Raw genomic sequence first — 20,135 nt, 5'->3', positions numbered from 1 at the left:
CCGTTTGGCACGTTGAGACGGGAGTCCACACCGAGCTCTGTCTTCCAGTCCCCGCAAACATGAAGCCGGCCGGCCACGTTTAAAGCTGGAGGACAGAACAGGATGTGCTCCGTGCTCGGATGTGACTCGGAGCGCCACGGTGCGCAACGATTCAAGTTACCGGAAGACCCGGAGAGGAGACTCGAGTGGGTTCAGTTCCTTCTTGAAGTCAACGGGCAACGACTCAAAGAATCGTCCTGGACTGATATCACCGTTTGCAGACACCATTTCAAAGTTGATAGTTTTATAAGCCGCACTGGCGCTGGCACGGTGCAGCTGAAGTCCAGCGCAGTCCCGTCACTGTGCGTCAAGTCAGAGCCAGACCAACCTGAGCCGTGCCAGGTGAGGCGCCTAGAATATCTGATGATTCTGCTTCGACAGCATACATTAGTACACAGAAATACACAAGTTACACCTTACTTACACAGCACATCAATCAAAAGCCACTGACTGATGTTGACACCATTATATTCTCTGGTTTGTTTTGATAAACACATCTGGCTGAGAGGGCGGAGTCAACTCTCACTGTAGCGCACTGTTTTTATTCACAAAGTGGTTTTAATTGCTTATTCAATTAATACATGATTAAAATGAACCATTAGAAAGTAGGCCAGAGCCACAGAACACATAGTACAAAATATCAAACGCAGTTGGTAAATGTTGTTACTACAACAACACACAGACAGTCTTTGCTACAACTACAAGCGTTTACCTCTGTTACCTTGTGTAGGAGCCTGAAGAAACCACAGAGGTTTCTTCTCAGTACGATGAAGTGAAGAGATGTGATAATCCATCCTCCTGTTGTGATGAATCAGGGCCGCCTTCAACAAGTGAGGAACTTGACATGTTTATGTGTTAATAAAAATAGAGCGAGTGTTCATTCCAATGTCGTGTTTTCATGTGAATAATAAATGTTAAATTGAATTTGCAGCTGCCAAAGAAAGCCCAGCGCCAAGTGATGCTCCAGACACTTTCATGTCTGAGTATGGTCAGATGCTACAAAACATCGTGAACCTCGATATGATCAGGGAAAAGTAAGCACATCTTTAACGATTGTACCACACCAGGTTCAGCTTTTCAAAAGCTGCATCTCACTATTTTAACGAAACTCGTGTTTCAGAGCTGCACTCCTGCGGATGAAAGGGAAGTACGTCGTGAATGAAAAGCGTCTCCTCCAGTTGTTCAGCCTCAAGTGCCCGTCCTGTGGCTCTAAGGTGAAGATGGAGAAGGTCACCTTTGGGTTGCTCATGATCCTGAGCCAGCAGTGTCTTCAGTGTGACTATAGAAACCAGTGGAAAAGCCAAGTACATGCCAGCGTCCCAACAGCTGAAGATCAACACCTGACACAAGTAGAAGAAGTGACTCCAGAGAGCCAACAGGTAGGACTCCAATAGCCAGACGTGCTACAATCCAAACACACTGTGTCTGTTTGTGCATCCAAGGAAGGTTTTACACTAAAAACATTCACAATATACACTGACCAATATGTCACAATTTCATGATGATATATTCTGAATATGTTGGATTTATAAACATTATTGTAATTTTGTGGAGTGTTTGTGGTGGCCCTTCAGGTGGAGCTGAAGCGATCAGTCGATGAATCAATTATTGTATTGACCAAAAAAATAAATATATTTTGATAATCTGACAGTATAACTTTAAAAGTCATTTAACGAGCAGTGAAAACATGCAGCTGTTTCTCAGTTTCCTGCTTCTCAAATGGGAGGTTTTGCTGCTTCTCCTTGTCAAATGTCATTGCAAACTGATTATCTTTGGGTTTTGGACAAAACAAGACATTTTAATACATCACTGTGGACTCTGGGCAGTGATGCTTGGCATTTTACACTAATTGGACCAAATTAATTGATGAGTCACCCCTGCATTTGTTTGGCAGTATTAATCATCGTGTACGGACTTTGAAAACAATCCCATTTGTGTCATTAAATCTTCCACAGATGTTGTCAACAGACGACAACTGCGGCGGTATCACCGCCATGTCTGAGATGGACGAAACGGAGGAATCAGCTGACGAGGATTGGCATCCAGAGGAGGAGCTCGCACTCGTGAGCGAGATTCGTGATGAATGTGAGGAGGAAACTGAAAATGAAGAGGAAGAAGTTGATGATGATCCTCTACTTCCTGTCAAACGCAGCCAGCTCTGCACAGAGTGCGGGGTGCTGTTCAACAAACAGAGGCCTCACACATGCGAGCACAAGATTAAACCCTACTCTTGCAACAATTGCGGGAAGAGATGCGTCAGCGAGAGAGCCCTTAGAGCTCACAGCAGAATCCACGACGAGAACTACAAGTACCAGTGCAAATACTGTCACGCTACGTTAAAAACAAAGGTGGACAAGATCACCCACGAGCACATCCACGTGATTCAAGGAAAACCCTATAAATGTCCCGACTGTCCAGAGACTTTCGCCACATATAAGGAGCGCAGAATCCACCTGGAGGATCACAGAGGCCCCCAACAGCTAAAATGTCCCATCTGCGGGATTGACTTTCCTCAACGAGGTTATCTCCAGAGGCACTTGTCCGTGCACACGGGAGAGAAGCTGTTCAAGTGTTCAGAGTGCCAACGCGGCTTCAAGCAGGCCGGCCACCTGAAATCCCACATGCGCCTGCACACGGGGGAGAGACCGTATAAGTGTCCGCAGTGTGACAAAAGCTTCAATCACAACGTGAGCCTGAAGAATCACGTCCAGAGTCACCCGTCGGGCTCTGGAGGAGAGCGGAAGAAGGGTAGAAGAAACAAAACTGCGAGTGACGCGCAGGAGAACAACAGCGGCACAGACGGTGGGCTTGGCGTTAAAGAAGAGAGAAAAGCTCTGCCAAAACGTAAGAGGAGGAGCACAGGTAGACCCATAGGAAGGCCGAAGAGAAGTTCAGAAGGCGGCTTGGGGGGAAAGCGAGGCCGGCGTTCAAAGAGTAAGACTGCCGGAGCTCGAGAGCACAAGTCAAAGAGAACACGCCGCAGCGACGGAGCAACGGAGGGCGAGCCGACCCGACCCAAAGGGGCGTGTCCTCTGACCCGACAGAGCAGGAAGAGGAGAATAGTGAGGAAGTCGCATCCAGCGCAAGCAGATCAAGAAGAAAGGGAAAAACATTCTGATGGTGCACCCGCAGTTTGACCCAGAAAAAAGAAAGAGAGAGAGCAGCCAGAACCGTGGTAACAGCTCAGGGACGACCAGGAAAGAATCAAGTAGAAGACACTGAACATTAAAAAAGTAGATAAATGCCATTTATAGTGTCCTGCAGAAGTGGTATGTTTTCTATGATATATTTTAACAATTTAAGTATTATGAGGAACTAAACATGACATCTTAGGATCAGTTCTTTTCAGACTTTGTTGCTTTTCACTTTTTTAAGAGGTAGTGCCACTTTGATTTCAAGATACTTCTGAGTCCTGTTCAAAATGTGTGAATAGATTAAAGTGGGACAATGTTTCATATGTTTAATATGTTTCTATTCCTTGCACTGTTGATTGTTGTTGATTGTCTAATGTTGTGCACCACCTCCCATGACAAATTCCTTGTATGTTACATACATTGTCAATAAACGGTTCTGATTCTGATTCATAATAATGTTATGTACTGAATACGAAGCCAATGTGAAGAAAATCATCTGCATGGTTAAATACCACGAGGGTGAAATGTGGAAACGTGTTTGTAATTGGTGTGAACTGACCCTTTAATTGAACTTGTGGCGATCATTGTTCTGAGTTCAACAGCGCCATCTGCTGGTGTGGTCCCGGTTCTGCATATCAGTCGCTCACGCTGGAGAGGACGCTACGGAAATGGCGGACACAGCGCAGAAAAAGACGCAGATATCGCGCAAAGCGAAAGACCAAGCGCTATATCAAAGCTCGTTCCAAAACCAGAGTGACGCGCACTGAGGATGAAGATGAGGATGAGGAGCGACGAGGAGTTGTCCTGTCCTCTGATGGACAGATGTGTGATAATTAGTTTAAGATAAACATGGAAGGAGGGGCCGACTTTGAATGTTGTGTTTACAAGTTGCTCACATGGGGGTGAACTTCCGATACATTGTGAAAGTTGAGGAAAAGTTAGTTTTTTAAGTTTACATTGCTGAACGACCGATTATCTGTTTTGCACCGATTTGATGTGAAAACGTGTAAAACACTTTAGGTAATGCTGTCCTAAACCAACCTGCAAATATATGATACTTTACTCTCTTTATGAAAGTGCAAAAATAGAAATGGACCACATTGGACCAGGGCCAGATTAAAACTAACATTATTTTATCCCACAGAGACTAAAGACACATCTCACAGACGGAGCGGTGTTTTAAAGAATCTGGTTTATTTGGGATTATCTTGTCCAGTGTTGCACAGTTTTAAGTATGGTGTCTTTTGAAAGAGCCAATGTGGTCTAATGTGGTAAAAGCAGTGAAATCTCCTCCTCCATTTTTACAAATCAAATAAAGGTTTCACAGATTTGAAAGCGTCACGGCTTCCCCTAAAATGTGTAACACGGGGTCTCCCAGCGATCTAAATAAAGTTCCTCTTAACTTTCCCCTGACTACAGCTGTCTGATCCCATAAAACCGGGATACGCCGTGTATCAAACCACGCCACCCCGGCCGCCTAGCCCCGCCCATTCCATTACCGCCACAGCCCCTCGCTAAATGGCTAGCCGTTAGCTGTCACTGTTGTTGACGTCGACTCAGAACCTTCCAGTTCTCTTGCAGTAAACAAAGCAGTCCGCACCACGTTGCGAGCTGCAGGGACAGCACGTGTCTGCAGGATGTGCTCCGTCCTCGGATGCGAGTCGGGGCGTCGCGGCGCGCAGCGCTTCAAGTTACCGCAGGACCCGGAGAGGCGGCTGGAGTGGGTTCAGTTCATTTTCGAAGTCAACGGACAACGACTTAAAGAATCGTCCTGGACCGACATCACCGTTTGCAATGAGCACTTTACTGATGACTGTTTTGAACACGTGACCTCGGGGACTGGCGTGCTGGGGGTCCAGCTGAAGCCCGACGCTGTCCCGTCAGTGTGTGTCAAGTCAGAGCCCGGCGAACATCTGGAGAGCCCGCATTACGTGGTGAGTCTGCGTGGACAGATGTGTGGCATCTGTTACTTGTCCCCGTCCATGTCCACCAAATCCAGCTGACTGGTTTATTCTCCCTTTGACCCAACAGCACCATGTTTTCATTTACAAAAGCTGCTTTAGTGGCTCTAAATCTGAGTCAATAAGTGTATAATAAGGGATCAATCATAGTGCGAGAGCCACTATTACATGTACACAAACATTACTTTTTTTAGTTGATAAAGTGTTTCTTAATTAAAGGAATGACACTCTAATGCAGGGGTCTCAAACTCATTTTCACTCCGGGCCACATCAGCATCACGGTCGCCCTCAAAGGGCCGGTTGTAAATGTAAGACTGTGTAAATGTAACTACTCCGAACATATTGGTAAATAACTGGCTCTGCATTTGATTATTGTTTATTCAAGTGTAAAAATATTGTACATGCAGTTATATAAATGTAAAAATATATTTAAGCACATTTCTGTTATTATAACTTAAATCCTTTTAATTTAGGGTTAAGAAACCCACATGACTCTATCAAAGATCAAACTATTACAGAAAATATCAAAGACAAATATCAAACAAGTTATTACAATAACTTTGTTCAATGCTTAAAACCCTTTCAAGGGTGCGTTTGCACAATCCGACATGAAGTATTTCATGTGTTTTAAAGTCACGTTTGAAGTAGTCTTCAATGCACTCACAATACATTTCCATGTCAAGTGCACAGTGACCAGCCAAAGAGCTGCTTCTGTGTTTAAGTATCTCATCTTTATGACTTTCTATCTGAGAATTATGACTTTCTATCATAGTTATGACTTTCTATCTCATAACTTCGACTTTCTTTCTCATAATTTCGACTATGGGGATATTTTTATTATCAAGTCGAACTTTAAAAAAACAAATAAACAAAATTTTTACTTCTTTTTTTAAATTTTTTTTTTTTGCTGCCGGATTCGCGGGCCACATAAAATGACGTGGCGGGCCGGGAGTTTGAGACCCCTGCTCTAATGTAACATGTCAATCTAATCAGCCTGTACAAAGGAGTTTGCTTTGCTTCTCAGTATAATAATGAAGATAAACATGTTTGCACTCCAGGTGATTTTATACTTCTTTATTCCATATAATTAACAGAATTTTGTCTGAGGCTCATTAGGAGTTATAACTATAGTAACTTTGCCCTTTGTTCATTCACATATCTATTAACCTGTAAACTGTCCTTCATTAAATACATATTTACTGTCCACCTTCTGTCACACAACATGTAGGCTATATTAACTAAATCACAGCCATATATTTAAATATTCACAAGTGTTACTCCACGTCTTGTGTGTATTGTGCAGCTTGATTTAAATGCTGCTTGTTTGAGCTTAAAGGAATTCTTAACTTCACCCCCAAAATAACAGTCTGTATATCAATCACTCACCCTTACTTTGAATCTGTGAAGAACACTTTTGAAGAAAACTGCGCTACTCGTCAGAGCGAGACCAGACAAGGAGGGCGCCTGTTTGTTCAGACGTGTTTTAAATAGTGACGTTGCGTTTGAGTGAGAGTGCCAAATGCTTGGCGAGTGGTTCTGCTGCTTCCTCAGCGATTTACCTGCCATGACATAAGATGTGTAACATACCCAAGTATAGCAGCTCCTTGCGGTCAGTCACACGGTCGAAATGCATTCTGGTTCACGGGAAAAACCGCCAGTGGCAGACTTAACAGTTAGGCAAGGTAGTTGGAGAAAGGGGGACAGGTCAAGCTAGTCGGTGATTGCATGGGGCATTGAACCACTAAAGGTGTGGCTGCTCACATTTAGTAACACCGGTGACATCATCCAGCTGCAAATGTGAACAGCAGTCAAAACGGCTCGCTGCAGACGCCGCGCTCGACTCAGTCTGCAGAGCCCCGAAGCCCCGCCGCTGCTCGCTTGTTTCTTCGAAGTTTCTTCATATATTTGTGCCCAAATTGTACCAAATTCGACACGGCATGTCCTTGGGTTCCCAGCAATACACCTATCAAGAGTGAGGTAGATCGGCTGAACGATTCCCGAGATATGTGAAGGACACACAGACAGACAGAGATTCCTTGTTTTATAGCTTTTGTTGAACTACGAGCTTCTACTTTTGTGGTGTGTGTAGGAGCCTGTGGAAACCACAGAAGCTGCTTGTCAGTGTGATGACCTCAACAGTCCAACTTCCTCTGAAAATTCAAGACATACTTTAAGAGGTAAGAACCTCAACATATTGCGTATATACTGTATATGTATTTAAATCTGAAGAGGGTGAACGTTCTTTATATTTACATTTATAGGTTTACATGCTTCAGATGCCGTCATGTTTGGATCTGACCAGGTGCAACAAAAATCCATGCATATTGATTTGAACAAGGAGAAGTGAGTTACACTTTTACAGTTATGCTTATTATTCTGGACAGTTGACATTAGGTTGGCTTTTGAAATCTTAATTTTAACTGATTTTCCAGAGCTGCACTTCTACAGATCAAAGGAAAGCACGTTGTGAATGAAAGCTGCCTCTTCCAGTTGTTCCGCCGCACGTGCCCGTCCTGTGGGTGTAAACTGCAGATGGAGAAGGTCACCTGTGGGGTGCTCATCGTCTTGAACCAGCAGTGTCTTCAGTGTGACTACAGAAACCAGTGGAAAAGCCAAGTCGATGCCGGCGTCCCAACAGATGAGGATCAGCACCTGACAGAAGTAGAAGAAGTGACTCCAGAGAGCCAACAGGTAGGACTCCAATAGCCAGACGTGCTACAACGTATTCAGACATTCTGACTGTAGTATCATCAGAACCGTCTCATCCTCAAAGGACAAGGACACTGTTGCATTATGTGTGCTGTGTAGACTTCTAAAAGCTTCACCCAAGCTGTTTTATTATTATTGTTCACAGGAAGTGTCGACAGGTGACAACGCCAGCAGCTCGGCGTTCTCCCAGATTGTTACTTTCAGCGATGAAGAAAGCGATCCGTCGGATGAAGGAGAGGAAGGCGATGACGGCGCGGTGAGCTCGGATGGGGAATGGAATCCAACGGAGGATTTCTTGCTGGCCGAAGAGCTCACGAAGGAGTCTGACGAGAAAACGGAAGGCGAAGAGGAGGACGATATTGACTCCCCGGGCGGCCTCAAAATTAACGAGCTGTGCGCCGAGTGCGGAAGCTTTTTCACCATCCTGAAGCGGCACACGTGCGAGCACAAAGTAAAGCCCTTCTCCTGCAACATATGCGGCAAAAGATGCGTCACGGAGACATCTCTGAAAAATCACAGCAGGATCCACGACGAAACCTACGACCACCCTTGTAAGTACTGTTATGTCACCTTCAAAACCAGGGTGGACAAACTCAAACATGAGCAGACCCATCAGGATAACAGATATCCGTATAAATGTCCCGACTGTCCGGAGACGTTCACCACCAGTACGAAACGCAGGATCCACCTGGCAAATCACAGAACCCCGAAGGAGTACAAATGCGGGGTTTGTGGGATTGAATTTAAAGACGTGCATCATCTTCGGAGGCACTCTGTCGTGCACACGGGTTTGAAACCGTACCAGTGTTCAGTGTGCCAACGCGGCTTCAACCAGACCAGCCACCTGAAATCCCACATGCGCCTGCACACGGGGGAGAGACCTTATAAGTGTCCGCATTGTGACAAAAGCTACAATCACAACGTGAGCCTGAAGAGTCACGTCCAGCGTTGCCACTCGTCGGGCTCCGGACGTAAGCGGAGGAAGGCTGAGATAGATGAAAGGGCGAGCGGCGCTGAGGACAGCGGGAATAAGAAAGGCACAGGCTGCGAGCGTGACTGTGCAGGAGAAGGTCGAGACGCGGAAGAGGAGGCGCAGAAGGAGCGAACAGATGTGCGGAATAGTAGAAAGAGGAACACGGGTAGGCCGAGAGGAAGGCCGAAGAGAAGCGCAGCAGGCAGCTTGGCTCCGGCTGGGCCCAGAAAAGGCAAGCGTTCAAACGCTGAGACTGCAAAATCAAAGGCGCGGAAAACGGGATCCAGCGATGAGGAAAGTGAGGACGAGCAATCGGAGAGCGACGCGTCCTTTGAATCAGCAGAAGAAGAAGAAGAAGAGGAGAAGGAGACGGTGAGGAAGAGCACAGCGAGATCAAGAGGAAGACCAATAGATGACAGTGACACTGACTTTGACCCGGAAGAAGAAGAAGCAAAGAAAAAGAGGTCCAGCAGCGCTAAGAGCTCAGTGAAACGTAGGGGAAGGCCAGCGAAGACTCGAGTGGTCTGAGCAACTCATTTGGTGTGAAAAGAAAAAACTGGATTGATATTGATCTTGAGTGTGTGTGTGTGTATGTATATATATATATATATATATATATATATATATATATATATATATATATATATATATATATATATATATATATATATATATATATATATATATATATATATATATATATATATATATATATTAAAACAATTTGGAATATGAGAAACAAAACATCCACACGGGCAAGCGTCTTTCTGAATGAAATTATCTTTTACTGCGCAGTAACGGAGGCTCATGAGTCATTCATTGTTGAGTATTGGGTGCGTTGTCAGGAAGTGAGTAAGAATAATGGGAGTGTTGAGCTATGAAAGGCATGTTTATGCTGAAGTCAGGGCACTGTGGCACAGCCGGTTTCTATCTCTTTTTATTCACTGTACAGCAGAATAATTATGTAACGTCAGAGAATTGTCAGTCTGGAGGGAAATATTCAGATGCAATGGATGGATTTTCTTCTCATAGACTCATTCAATGATCATGTTATTTTTACACAAAGCCTTCATGTACATATAGAAACGTATAACACTTTGGATTGTAAGTTATAGAATGTTGAAATGTTGATTCTCCTCCTAAGTTTCAATAATTATCAGTTTGACCTCAGAATTGTTAAAGAACAATTACCATACAAATGGATTTTGTATTGTTCATCCCAATAGCTACAAATTGATATTGATATATAAAAAACGCTACGAAGATCAGCTTGCTGAGGCTTGAAGCTATTTGAGATACAGTAGCTTATCCTCTCCCTCTCTGTGGTGAGCCAGTGCTTAAGATAGCTTCAAGGCCCATCAGGCTTTCTGGAGTGTTGGTGAAACTCATTCAGCCGTGCTCTCAAGGCGGCATCATGGATTAGACCTGCCGACGGTTTGCACGTCCAAATGACGACTGATGTTTGGAGAACTGAAATGAAAGGGATGTCGAGTTTTAATGAGCCACACACCTTGGTACTTTTAGGTTGTACTGATACATTTCAGAGGGGAAAAAAATGAGGATTTGAGCACAAGAGGTAACTTTTTAAAAGCCTCTAAGAAGTTGTGTGAATCAGATACTTGATGTACTTTATTGAAAGCTCAGTGTGAATACACAACAAGCCCTTAATGGCAAAAATACCGTTCAGCTTGTCAAAAGACTAAATACAAAGCGAACCCCCCTGTTTGGTCTTGTCACTTTGTCATGTATTGGGAAATTTAAGACTAATTTCATCTTGTAAAATTATTTTATCTGATCACACATTTTTCCATCTCAGAGGTTTAAAACACAGATTGCTTGTAACTGATAAAAGCAGTAATTGGTTCAGTGTGCATAGTTTTATTTCGATTTTTTATTTATTTAAATGTTTCGGGTTATTTTTCCATTTTCTTTTCAGCACAGTTTAATAAAAGAAAGACGCCATCAGGCCTCTGACATCATCACATATACAAACATGGCTTATCCAGGTGGTTACATACATTTTTAGATTCATACGGTATTCAGGAATCTTTATTAATGACATTCAATCAAAGGTCCTTTGTGACAGCATCATTGATACCGATACATATAAACAGACAAACCACTAGATGTCCTGCTTGTGCCGCTTGTGCCTCATTCTGCAAAACAATCAGTGAGACCACGGCCATCTCTCCAACATGTGATTTCTGCTGCAGTGTCTGAACCGGCCTGTTGAACAAGTCAGGCATGTGCTTTCTCTCTAGTCTCCCTTTTTTCACATCTCTCTCTCTCTCTCTCTCTCTCTCTCTCTCTCTCTCTCTCTTGCCTGGGGACCAGTGTATTCTCCCGGGAGATAAGCAGGTTTTTAGTGCAGCATCTCTCCCTCTCCATTTATACTCCGTGGGTATCCTAAAGCAACCCACAAAGAGTACCTGTTAAATAAGAGCTAAGGCGTCAGAGCCAGCTGCTGAGGCTTGCAAAATCCACGTTGTTCACTAACGTCACAAAGGCAGCTATTTCTTCTACTTCTTTCTATTTGTTTTTTATTAGGTCATGGCTGTATACAGATTGTTTCCCTCCTCTTTCCACTGGCATAACTCTCCCTCTGTGCCTCTGATGATTTCAAGCTGGTCTTTTCGAGATGTCAGTTAGATAATCTGAGCTGCTCGCTGTTGACAGAAGATTAGATTGATGCTTTTAAGAAGACTTGAGTTGTTAAGAGTGCATCGTGGAGGAAAATAACTGTTGTGGCGCCATCAGTGTGAGGATAATATTCATTTGGCACCATAATATCACCCCGTGTTCATTTCTCCCACAGTGTGAGTCAGAGAGACGGGAACGTCAGTGGAAAGAAGAACGGTAAAATAACATGAGAGAGTAAGGAGTATATCCACAAGCAGCTAGAGCCACTCTAACTTATTTTGTGGTGTCTGTATTTTCTTAAGAAATCACATTTAGAAAATAGGTTTCCCACACGGGAGCTCAAATGCCCGCCGAATGTCAGAAGCCCAACAGATAGGAATCCACCGGGGCGAAAATGACATTTTCTCACAGCACTGCTTGGCTGTTTGTTGAAATTCACTCGGCCTTTGTACTGTTGCCCTTTTCTGTCTTCTGCTCTCTGTATTTTAATATCCACGATTCGTTTTCAGGAGTCTCTGTGTTTGGTTTGGTCATACACTTTTTGACTCCTTCAAAACTGATCTACAATAAAGTGGAATATTGTCTTCATTCCTTTTGGGCTTTTTCTGAAGTGACACCCTTCTCAAAGATTAATATCTGTACATTAAATATGAAAGTACAGCCAGCAGCAGGTTAGCTTAGCTTATCATCTTGAAACAGGGTGAAACAGCAAGCTGTCCAAAGGTGACAAAATCCTCCCAACCAGCACCTCTGAAGGTGCTGGTTGGGAGGATTATAGTTATATGTTTATGTTATATGTTTAATATCTTTGCAAAAACCTGTATAGAAAAACAACAGCACATTATTTTTCCTACCATGGAATTCTTAAACAGTTCAGGTGGATAACCCTCGCATTAAAGGAATCGTTTGATAAAACAGAGGTGCTCTGTGGGCATACTGTATTTTGGACGGAGCCATGCTTGCTGTTTCCCCCTGTTTCCAGTCTTCATGCTAAGCTAAGCTAACCAGCTGTTGCTTCATATTTCACGTACATGAGAGCGGTGTATCTCTCGGCAAGAATGCAAATAAATACATTTCAGAAGATGATCCACCTGCCACTGTAAAAAGTGTTTGCAAAGCTGTTCCTCTGTAAACCATCTCCCTCTGCAAAGTGTCACTGCTGTAGTTAATGTCATCCATTGATTTAGAATGGCATCTTTTCCCACCGCAAGACGGAATGCTGTCATAGAGCATTTATCAATCACGCAGCATTTGTATTCTGTTATTTATCCTAAACCACCTCATCTTGCAACCCCTATCTGTGCAGAATTACCTCTGTCAACTGTGCAATCTCTTGTCTCCTGCTATCCAGCCTGGTTGAATGGCAAGTATTAGTTTGCTCTCTCTCTCTCTGTCACAGTGCGGCATCGTCAATCCACAACAGCAGGGACTGAGTAGTGTGTCAAGGATGTCTGCGAGTTTCCTCCCTGAGTTGGGAGATGTGTTAGATCTTAGTCAGAGCCGAGCGTATATTTGATGGGAGAGAGGCTGAGAAATCCATACTGTTGTCAGTTCTGAATATAAATCCACATGTGAAAGCGAGAGCGTCTGATCTTCAACCTTATCGCTAACAGCAGAGATGCATATCTGTAAATGTTTATTCAGCTCCCCCGCCATTCAATGAAGTTCCACTTAGAGCACCCTGAATAAACACGAGCTGTGTAGCAAGAGGAATTGACAGCCTTGCAACAGTCAGCTCTTGTTGTTTCGTGCTAATTTCATGGGCTATCTAATCCATTCACTTCACAGGAATTTTAAGATTTGTAACTGTAATTGGGAGATTTCATCAGACAAAGTGCCGTTTTAACTTTTAAGCTGCATCTTTTAAAGTTCATACGGACGGCTGAGCAGTGGATTTTTTCTCAGTCGACCATAGTTTCCGGTGTAAAAGGAATTATACCTGACAGATAATATCAACATACAGGATCTCCAGCATATTGCAATCATTCGGCATTCTGTTGCTGTCCTCAGCAGGGATACAACCCTCAGACACTAGCCGATAAAGAAATCCAGCAATGGAAATATTCATAATATAAAAACTCTGAGTTTGCACTCGGTGGCTCGCATACTAATGCGCTCTGACTACAAGTGAAGCAGAAGCAAGTCATTTCAGTTATAACTCATGTATAATGATGGCCAAACTGATGAGATATCTGTCATGTAAACCACATTTTCCTTGTCATATTAATATTATTAAGTGTGTCAGATTGTTAAAAGATTTGCTGTTACTTGCTCATGTTGCCCCCCCCCCCAACACACCTTTTTTGTTTGCACAGTTTGGAGAGCTACAAAATGTGACAAGTTGGGAGCTAAACACTGTATTCCCACCGGAGGGAGACTTGCCTCGATGGGAAGACAGACATGAAGAGAGAGAGAGAGTTGTTGATATTTGCAAGGCCTGACATCTGCTTCCTGTTCCCCTCCCATTCCTGAGCCATTTGGATCAAAAAATGGAATCAACCCCTTAAATGTTAATCGCTACTCACAAGTACACGCGTGCAGAAAGGCAGTCTGAGGAAAATCAGAGGTGACAGAAACCCCCAAGTGGCTGTGACACTGCCGGCCTGAGACAGAGACAGTTATCTCTACAAGGCTACTGTGTTCCTCCAAATCTACACACAGGCGTGTTACATTTCCACACAACCGCCTCGCAGCAGATTAATACGTCCCTCCAGGACCAATTTACATCACAGACACACTGTCAGTCCTCTATGTGCAATTGTGGTTGAAACTGCGTACTGTCACTTGCTCATTTGTGTGTTTCAGCCATGGAAGCGACATGACTCGAGGATGGTAAGTGTCTCGGTCCGCCACTTTGGTCCAGGCTGAAATATCAGCTATTGAATGGATCGCCGTTAAATTAGTTTCAGACACTCACGTTCCCTGGAGGATGAGTGTGACAGACTGCCACAATTATCAGGTCGAAATTATCTTATATTTCAGTTTATGAATAAAAACCTTATGACATCCCATCAGCCTCAGCTGGACTTTGTGTTTAGTGCTAATTAGCAAATGTTAACATGCTATCATGCTAAATTAATAAGGTGAACATTGTAAACATCATACCTGCCATCGGCATGTTATCGAGTGCTCAATGCTGCAGGGACGGCATTATTCTGTCGGCCAACCCCGAAGGTCAGCACCGCACTGCTTTCCCTTTGGTTATGATACGTGCAGGTTTTGTTCAGCAAGATAATCTTTACAATTGAACACCAATTTTATGATTTTTACATCATAGTGAAAAATGCTAACTAATTTCCTGTTTTTTTATTTAGAATTTATTCCTGCAGCACTCCACTGTCAGTAAGCGCATGTTAGCATGCTGACATCAGCATGTAGGTTAAGGCATCACTTTGTCTTATTACAGCCTCACAGAGCTGGTAATATGGTTTTATTTCTCTCGGGGAGGCGGAGTGATTTTATTTGATTTTGTGATTTTACTTATTTTTTTTACCCCCACCTCAGTAATAATTACAGCCACAATAACCTACTGTTTATCTGCAAACTTGCTGGTCCTTGCTGGTCCATTTAAATCCCATCCTTGACAGTCAAAAGTTGTTGTTTTTTCCGATTGATGGAAACGTTTTTCTATGTTGGTTGAAATGCTGTTCAGAGGAGCTCAACCTTGCCCTCCTAGTCAGCTACAGTTTCTTGGCACGCTGCACTGCACTACTGGGGCCACTGCATTCACTGGTTTCCATTGACCTCAAATGATCAAAACAGGCAGGCAACACAACAATCTGCTGGCCACAGAAGTGGTGTCATGTTTTTCTTTTGTAGCCTTGGCTATACTCTATATCTTTGTCAACCCCCTTTGCCCTCTCTATCTTCCTGAATTCCCTTTTGCTGCCATGTATCTGTGCCACATTACAAAATTTCAATTTGAGTGGTGCTCTGATCAACTTTACAGCACTGAAACTGTACAGGCCGGTATTAGTCCTGAGACACTGTCTTTCTTTCTTTCCTTGTTCTTTGTATAATGGTCCGTATCCCCTTTGATCTACACATTTCCAGTTTTCCCTTTGCAACATATTCTGATCAATTATCTCTCTCTGGATATAATTATTTTATCCGTCCATCTCTGCTCACCGTCCTTCTCATGTGGTCAAAGCCACACAAGAAGTAATTGGATTTGACTGAAGAACGATACATTTGATGGCTCCAATGCTCTGGGCTGCACATGTTATTCAGATCAATGGCCCGTGTGTGTGTGTGTGTGTGTGTGAGACCATACCCGATGCAGATGTGTCAGTGATTGCAAGGTCATGAGAAGGATACACCATGGGAATCATGAATATGTATAAAATATCAATCGCTTTCAAAGAAGGGGTTGTCAGGCTAAATACCTCCACTGAGTACAGATAATAGTAGAACAGAATAAAAGAAAGTAGCGCCGTTATCTTTCCATCTCAATGGAGTCGAATGCATGTTGTGCATGCTAACTGCTAGTGCTGCTGCTACGGTTTCATTCTTATTCTCATAATACAGGTCCACAGTATTTGGATATGAGGGCATGTTACTGCTCCGAACTAATGCTCCCAATATTATGTAAGACTGAGGCTGCTCCTAGAAAATATCCCTGTGAGTAATATTATGGGAATTGCAGAACACTCATATGTATGGTAAAAATATTGTTGGCAATAATTGTTGCCAAAATTGCCCTTTTTCATGGCTTCCTAATGTCGCTTGCCGTGTCCTGAAGGTTTGTAGAAGTGATATGAAGGGCTGGAATATTATTTACTCTCAAACGACACCTTTTCCAGTCCCATGGGTCGTTTCCTCGCGATGAACCCTGCGGTGAAATCACGGTGATGGCCTTGCAGGCATGTATACGTGCTGCTGCTCGTCTGTGTGGAGAACAAGAGAGAGGAATGTGAGACAAGCAGGCACATTACGTTGTCTTTAGCAATGACTCGATCAGCTTCCAGAGCCATTCAACCAAGGACGAAGGGGACATCCTCCTCTGTGAAGTCCATTCACAGATCATATAAAATGATATATGGTGTGTGTATAATAATTTAAATAAAAATAATAAATAATTTAAAATGCTTATCAAATGTCCCAGCCTGACCTTGTCAGCATAACACTCGTTTCCAATGACTTGCACTCAGATGAACTTGTACTGTAGAGCTGCTTTAAGTGTAAGATTAAACTTCAAACGGTAATTTAAAGGGGACATGTCATGCTCATTTTAAGGTTCAAACTTGTATTTTGGATTTGTCCTAAAACATGTTTACATCACAGATTGCATATAAGAAAGGACGTAGCAATCGTGATGTCATCCCTCGGTTTGTGGACTGCCGCTTTAAAGCCTCGAGTTCGCCGTCACCATCTTGGATTACGACTTTTGACATGTTGGGGGTTTTTTTGCAACCGATAAACAAAAGTTACCATATTTGGATAGCTGAGGACTGACGGAGAGATGGTATCTCTACGTCAGTAGCATCTCTAGGCTCTGGTAGCAACAGCAACCTGCGATAAAGCATACTCTGCTTTATGGTCGATTTTAATTTACGAAATGAACATCATGCTGTATTGAAGAAGACTTAAAACTAGTGATTGAGACCATAAACTCTTGTTTACTGAGTCATTTTCCCAAAGACTTCTATACAATCTGACTTCTTTTTGCAACCGGAGGATTCGCCCCCTGCTGGTCAGTAGAGAGAATGCAGGTTTTAAGACACTTCTGCATTGGTTTCACTCAGCAAAATGGGAGGTTGCCGCCTGATTAACATGCTTCAATGCAAAAAACCTCCAAACAACAACATTATATTTCTCACACTGTCTGTCAGAATAAACATTCACCCTCTGTCTGAAACGCTCCATTTAGCGCCTGTCTCTTTAAGAGCCCCTTCTGAAAATGCCCTGTCTGCTCTGATTGGCTTGCCAGAAAATGATTGTGCACCTTTGCAAAGGTAATTCTCAAGCTGTGGGTGGAGATACTCCGATCAGAGGCAATATAGTCTAATGAATGATGCTTCACATGCTTTCTGATCTAGGCAGCCCACAAAAAACTGACTTGTCTTGTTTCACATGTTTGTGGGTTGATCGTCACTCCAGATACCTAATTAATCTGCACAAGCGTTGTCCCCTTATGATGCACCCAGGTGCAATAAGAGGTTATCTCTTATATCTTTTTCGACATAGACTGCATGGATTACACAACACACAAAAATCTCTGTTTCATCCTCCCAGTCTTCCGTCTCTTTTTCCCTTGCAGGCAATGTCTTGCTTGAGTGTGTTGCATAAACAGCACACAGCTCCCAGCGGCATCAAATGCACTTAAAACAGCATCTGTTCCACTGTAACAGAGCTAGTTAAGTCAAGATATAGACTGCAAATTCTTAGCCAAGATCCACTTTCTAGTTTTTGAGACCCAGAGATGCGGTTGAAAGACAAGAAGGTTAAGAATGAACTTTCAGACAAAATAAAAACTTTTTTTTTACACTATAGACATTAAAGTTAAACTAGAAAATTCCTAAATCAATTTTGACAGTGTGGCTTTTACTGCCCGCAATATATACACACCAATGTTACCGGTAGTGTCATTCAGGTTCAATTGAGATAGCACTTCTCTTTTTTCTGCATTTTAGATTAATATATTCTTGGATTGAATCTTGTATTTGTGGGGCTTTTATTTTGAAAGGGTGGGACTGGGTGGGTGAGAGAGGGTTAGGGTTAGGAGACAGATGAATGACTGTAAGATAGAGAGAGACACAGAGAGGAGAGAGAGACAGAGTGAGTGTGTGAGACAGGCAGACAGACAGTTAGATGGACTGAGTGAGTGGGAGAGAGAGACAGGCAGAGATGAGTCCAATGAGGGTGGTGTCATCCGCGAACTTCAGGAGCTTGACGGACTGGTGACTGGAGGTGCAGCTGTTGGTGTACAGGGAGAAGAGCAGAGGGGAAAGAACGCAGCCTTGGGGGGAGCCGGTGCTGATGGTCCGAGAGGCTGAGATGTGCTTTCCCAGCTTCACGCGCTGCTTCCTGTCAGACAGGAAGTCTGTGATCCACTTGCAGGTGGAGTCGGGCACGTGCAGCTGGGAGAGCTTGTCGTGCAGCAAAGACGGGATGATGGTGTTGAAGGCAGAGCTGAAGTCCACAAACAGGATCCTGTACCACCCATCACACTGTGATGGGTGGTACAGAGGCATGGGCCCCTGCTGGGCTGGGGGAGGGGGACCTGGTGGTCTGGGGCTGGATGATGGAGCTGTGGGGGATGGAGTCAGGACTGTCCCATTGTCTGTCAAAGTGACAGACAATAGAGTGGTCTCGTGTGACGTCACAGTTTTAGCTGTCGGCCATGTTGGAGTACACACAAAGCTACTGGCATGCACGGCTGAGTCGCATAACCTATCGATCATGGTGAACTTTTGTGCTGTCTTTGGTTGTGGCAGCAGAGCTGATAGACAAGAAATCATTCTTTCGTTTGCCAGCGGTCATTACACATCAAGGAAATGACACGAAGGAGCTATCCAAGCGACGTCGCGAGAAATGGCTGTCACGCATCTCTCGAGATATAAAGGAATGGAATTTGGCGTACACTAGAGTATGTGCGGATCACTTTATAAGTGGTCAGTGATTTTATTTACTAATTCGTTTGTGAACAGTATTTAATAAAGGAAATATAAATTAATCCGGTAAGACTACTTCGGTAAACTTGTATTTCAATGTTTATTACAAACTGTTTCAGGTAAACCCTCTACTCTCCAAGATGCCGATAATCCAGACTGGTCTCCGTCTCTAAAACTTGGACATGAGAAGGTTACCGAAGCTTCATCGGCCCGTGACAGCAGTCGGTACCAGAGACGTGTCGAGCGTGTACAACAGGCGGAACACAGAGATGCAGCCTCAGCATTGCTTGATATGAGTTTAACGTCAGATCATGCATATGACAGCCCACCAGCAGCAGAGGATGAGGACGAGGATAAGAATAACCAAGCCAACCAGACAGACCTCGGTGGGGCCACGATTGCAGCAATGCAAGCTGAGATGCAGCGCCGACTCTCGGAAAATCTGAATTTGAAAAAGGAACTTTCCGATGAACGATCCATGTTTGATTCAGAATTTTTCGAAAATAATGATGAAAAAGTGAGATATTATACTGGACTGCCGGACTTCTCAACCCTGCAAATTCTATACCATTTTATAGAACCACACATCCCATATTCTACTTGTGTAAGGACTGGGGGTGTTCACGAGATACGTGTAGATGTTGGCGTAGTTTACCGATGGAAGATAAGTAGGATCGGCACTGAAACGATCTGCACTCATCGTATAGGGATCCAAATTACCAATAACCTTCAATTTGGCCAGGTAGCGAACCTTTGATGCACTATCCAATGATTCAAAGTATGGTATTTTCGCCGTACTTCCTTGTTTACTCGCCGCCATGTAGGATCTGTATGTACTCCAACATGGCGGACAGACCTCGTAACTAAGGAGATCGTGACGTCGGCGAGACCACTCCATAGGACAGTGATTGAATGTCTAATACATTGATTCGAGGGATGTAACACATTGCACAATACTTTTTCAAATACACTTACATATTCAATCACTCACACTGAGAGCGGTTTGTTATGCGGTTTGTTATGTGCGGAACTCACATGTACAGCACTTTAAGCTTTAAGAGAAAAT

General features: G+C 43.5%; 2 protein-coding genes across 2 annotated transcripts; both read left to right on the top strand.

Moving 5' to 3' along the window:
- The first annotated feature begins 58 nt into the window (after positions 1-58).
- LOC306788703 (uncharacterized protein) lies at positions 59-3,600 on the top strand. Its single transcript, XM_079284307.1, has 5 exons — positions 59-381; positions 770-869; positions 971-1,073; positions 1,160-1,418; positions 1,995-3,600. Exons 1-5 carry the CDS (start codon positions 103-105, stop codon positions 3,174-3,176), a joined length of 1,923 nt encoding a protein of 640 aa, XP_079140433.1. The 5' UTR covers positions 59-102; the 3' UTR covers positions 3,177-3,600.
- A 1,210-nt stretch (positions 3,601-4,810) lies between these two features.
- LOC306789846 (uncharacterized protein) lies at positions 4,811-9,360 on the top strand (the record flags this gene model as incomplete). Its single annotated transcript, XM_079285913.1, has 5 exons — positions 4,811-5,107; positions 7,224-7,311; positions 7,396-7,477; positions 7,567-7,825; positions 7,989-9,360. 5 exons carry the CDS (start codon positions 4,811-4,813, stop codon positions 9,342-9,344), a joined length of 2,082 nt encoding a protein of 693 aa, XP_079142039.1. The 3' UTR covers positions 9,345-9,360.
- Positions 9,361-20,135: the final 10,775 nt, after the last annotated feature.

This window comes from Melanostigma gelatinosum (genome assembly GCF_949748355.1).
Source record: "Melanostigma gelatinosum genome assembly, chromosome: 15".
Taxonomy (NCBI): Eukaryota; Metazoa; Chordata; class Actinopteri; order Perciformes; family Zoarcidae; genus Melanostigma; species Melanostigma gelatinosum.
Note: the sequence above shows the minus strand (reverse complement) of the source record. Positions and strands in the feature narration are given on the sequence as shown.

What these genes read in the sequence shown, in the direction of transcription:
- LOC306788703 (XM_079284307.1), top strand. Translation starts at nt 103, where the DNA reads ATGTGCTCCGTGCTCGGATGTGACTCGGAGCGCCACGGTGCGCAACGA. An exon ending in ATCAGGGCCGCCTTCAACAA is followed by an intron (nt 870 to 970) that starts GTGAGGAACTTG and finishes TTGAATTTGCAG; the next exon opens with CTGCCAAAGAAAGCCCAGCG. An exon ending in TGACTCCAGAGAGCCAACAG is followed by an intron (nt 1,419 to 1,994) that starts GTAGGACTCCAA and finishes AATCTTCCACAG; the next exon opens with ATGTTGTCAACAGACGACAA.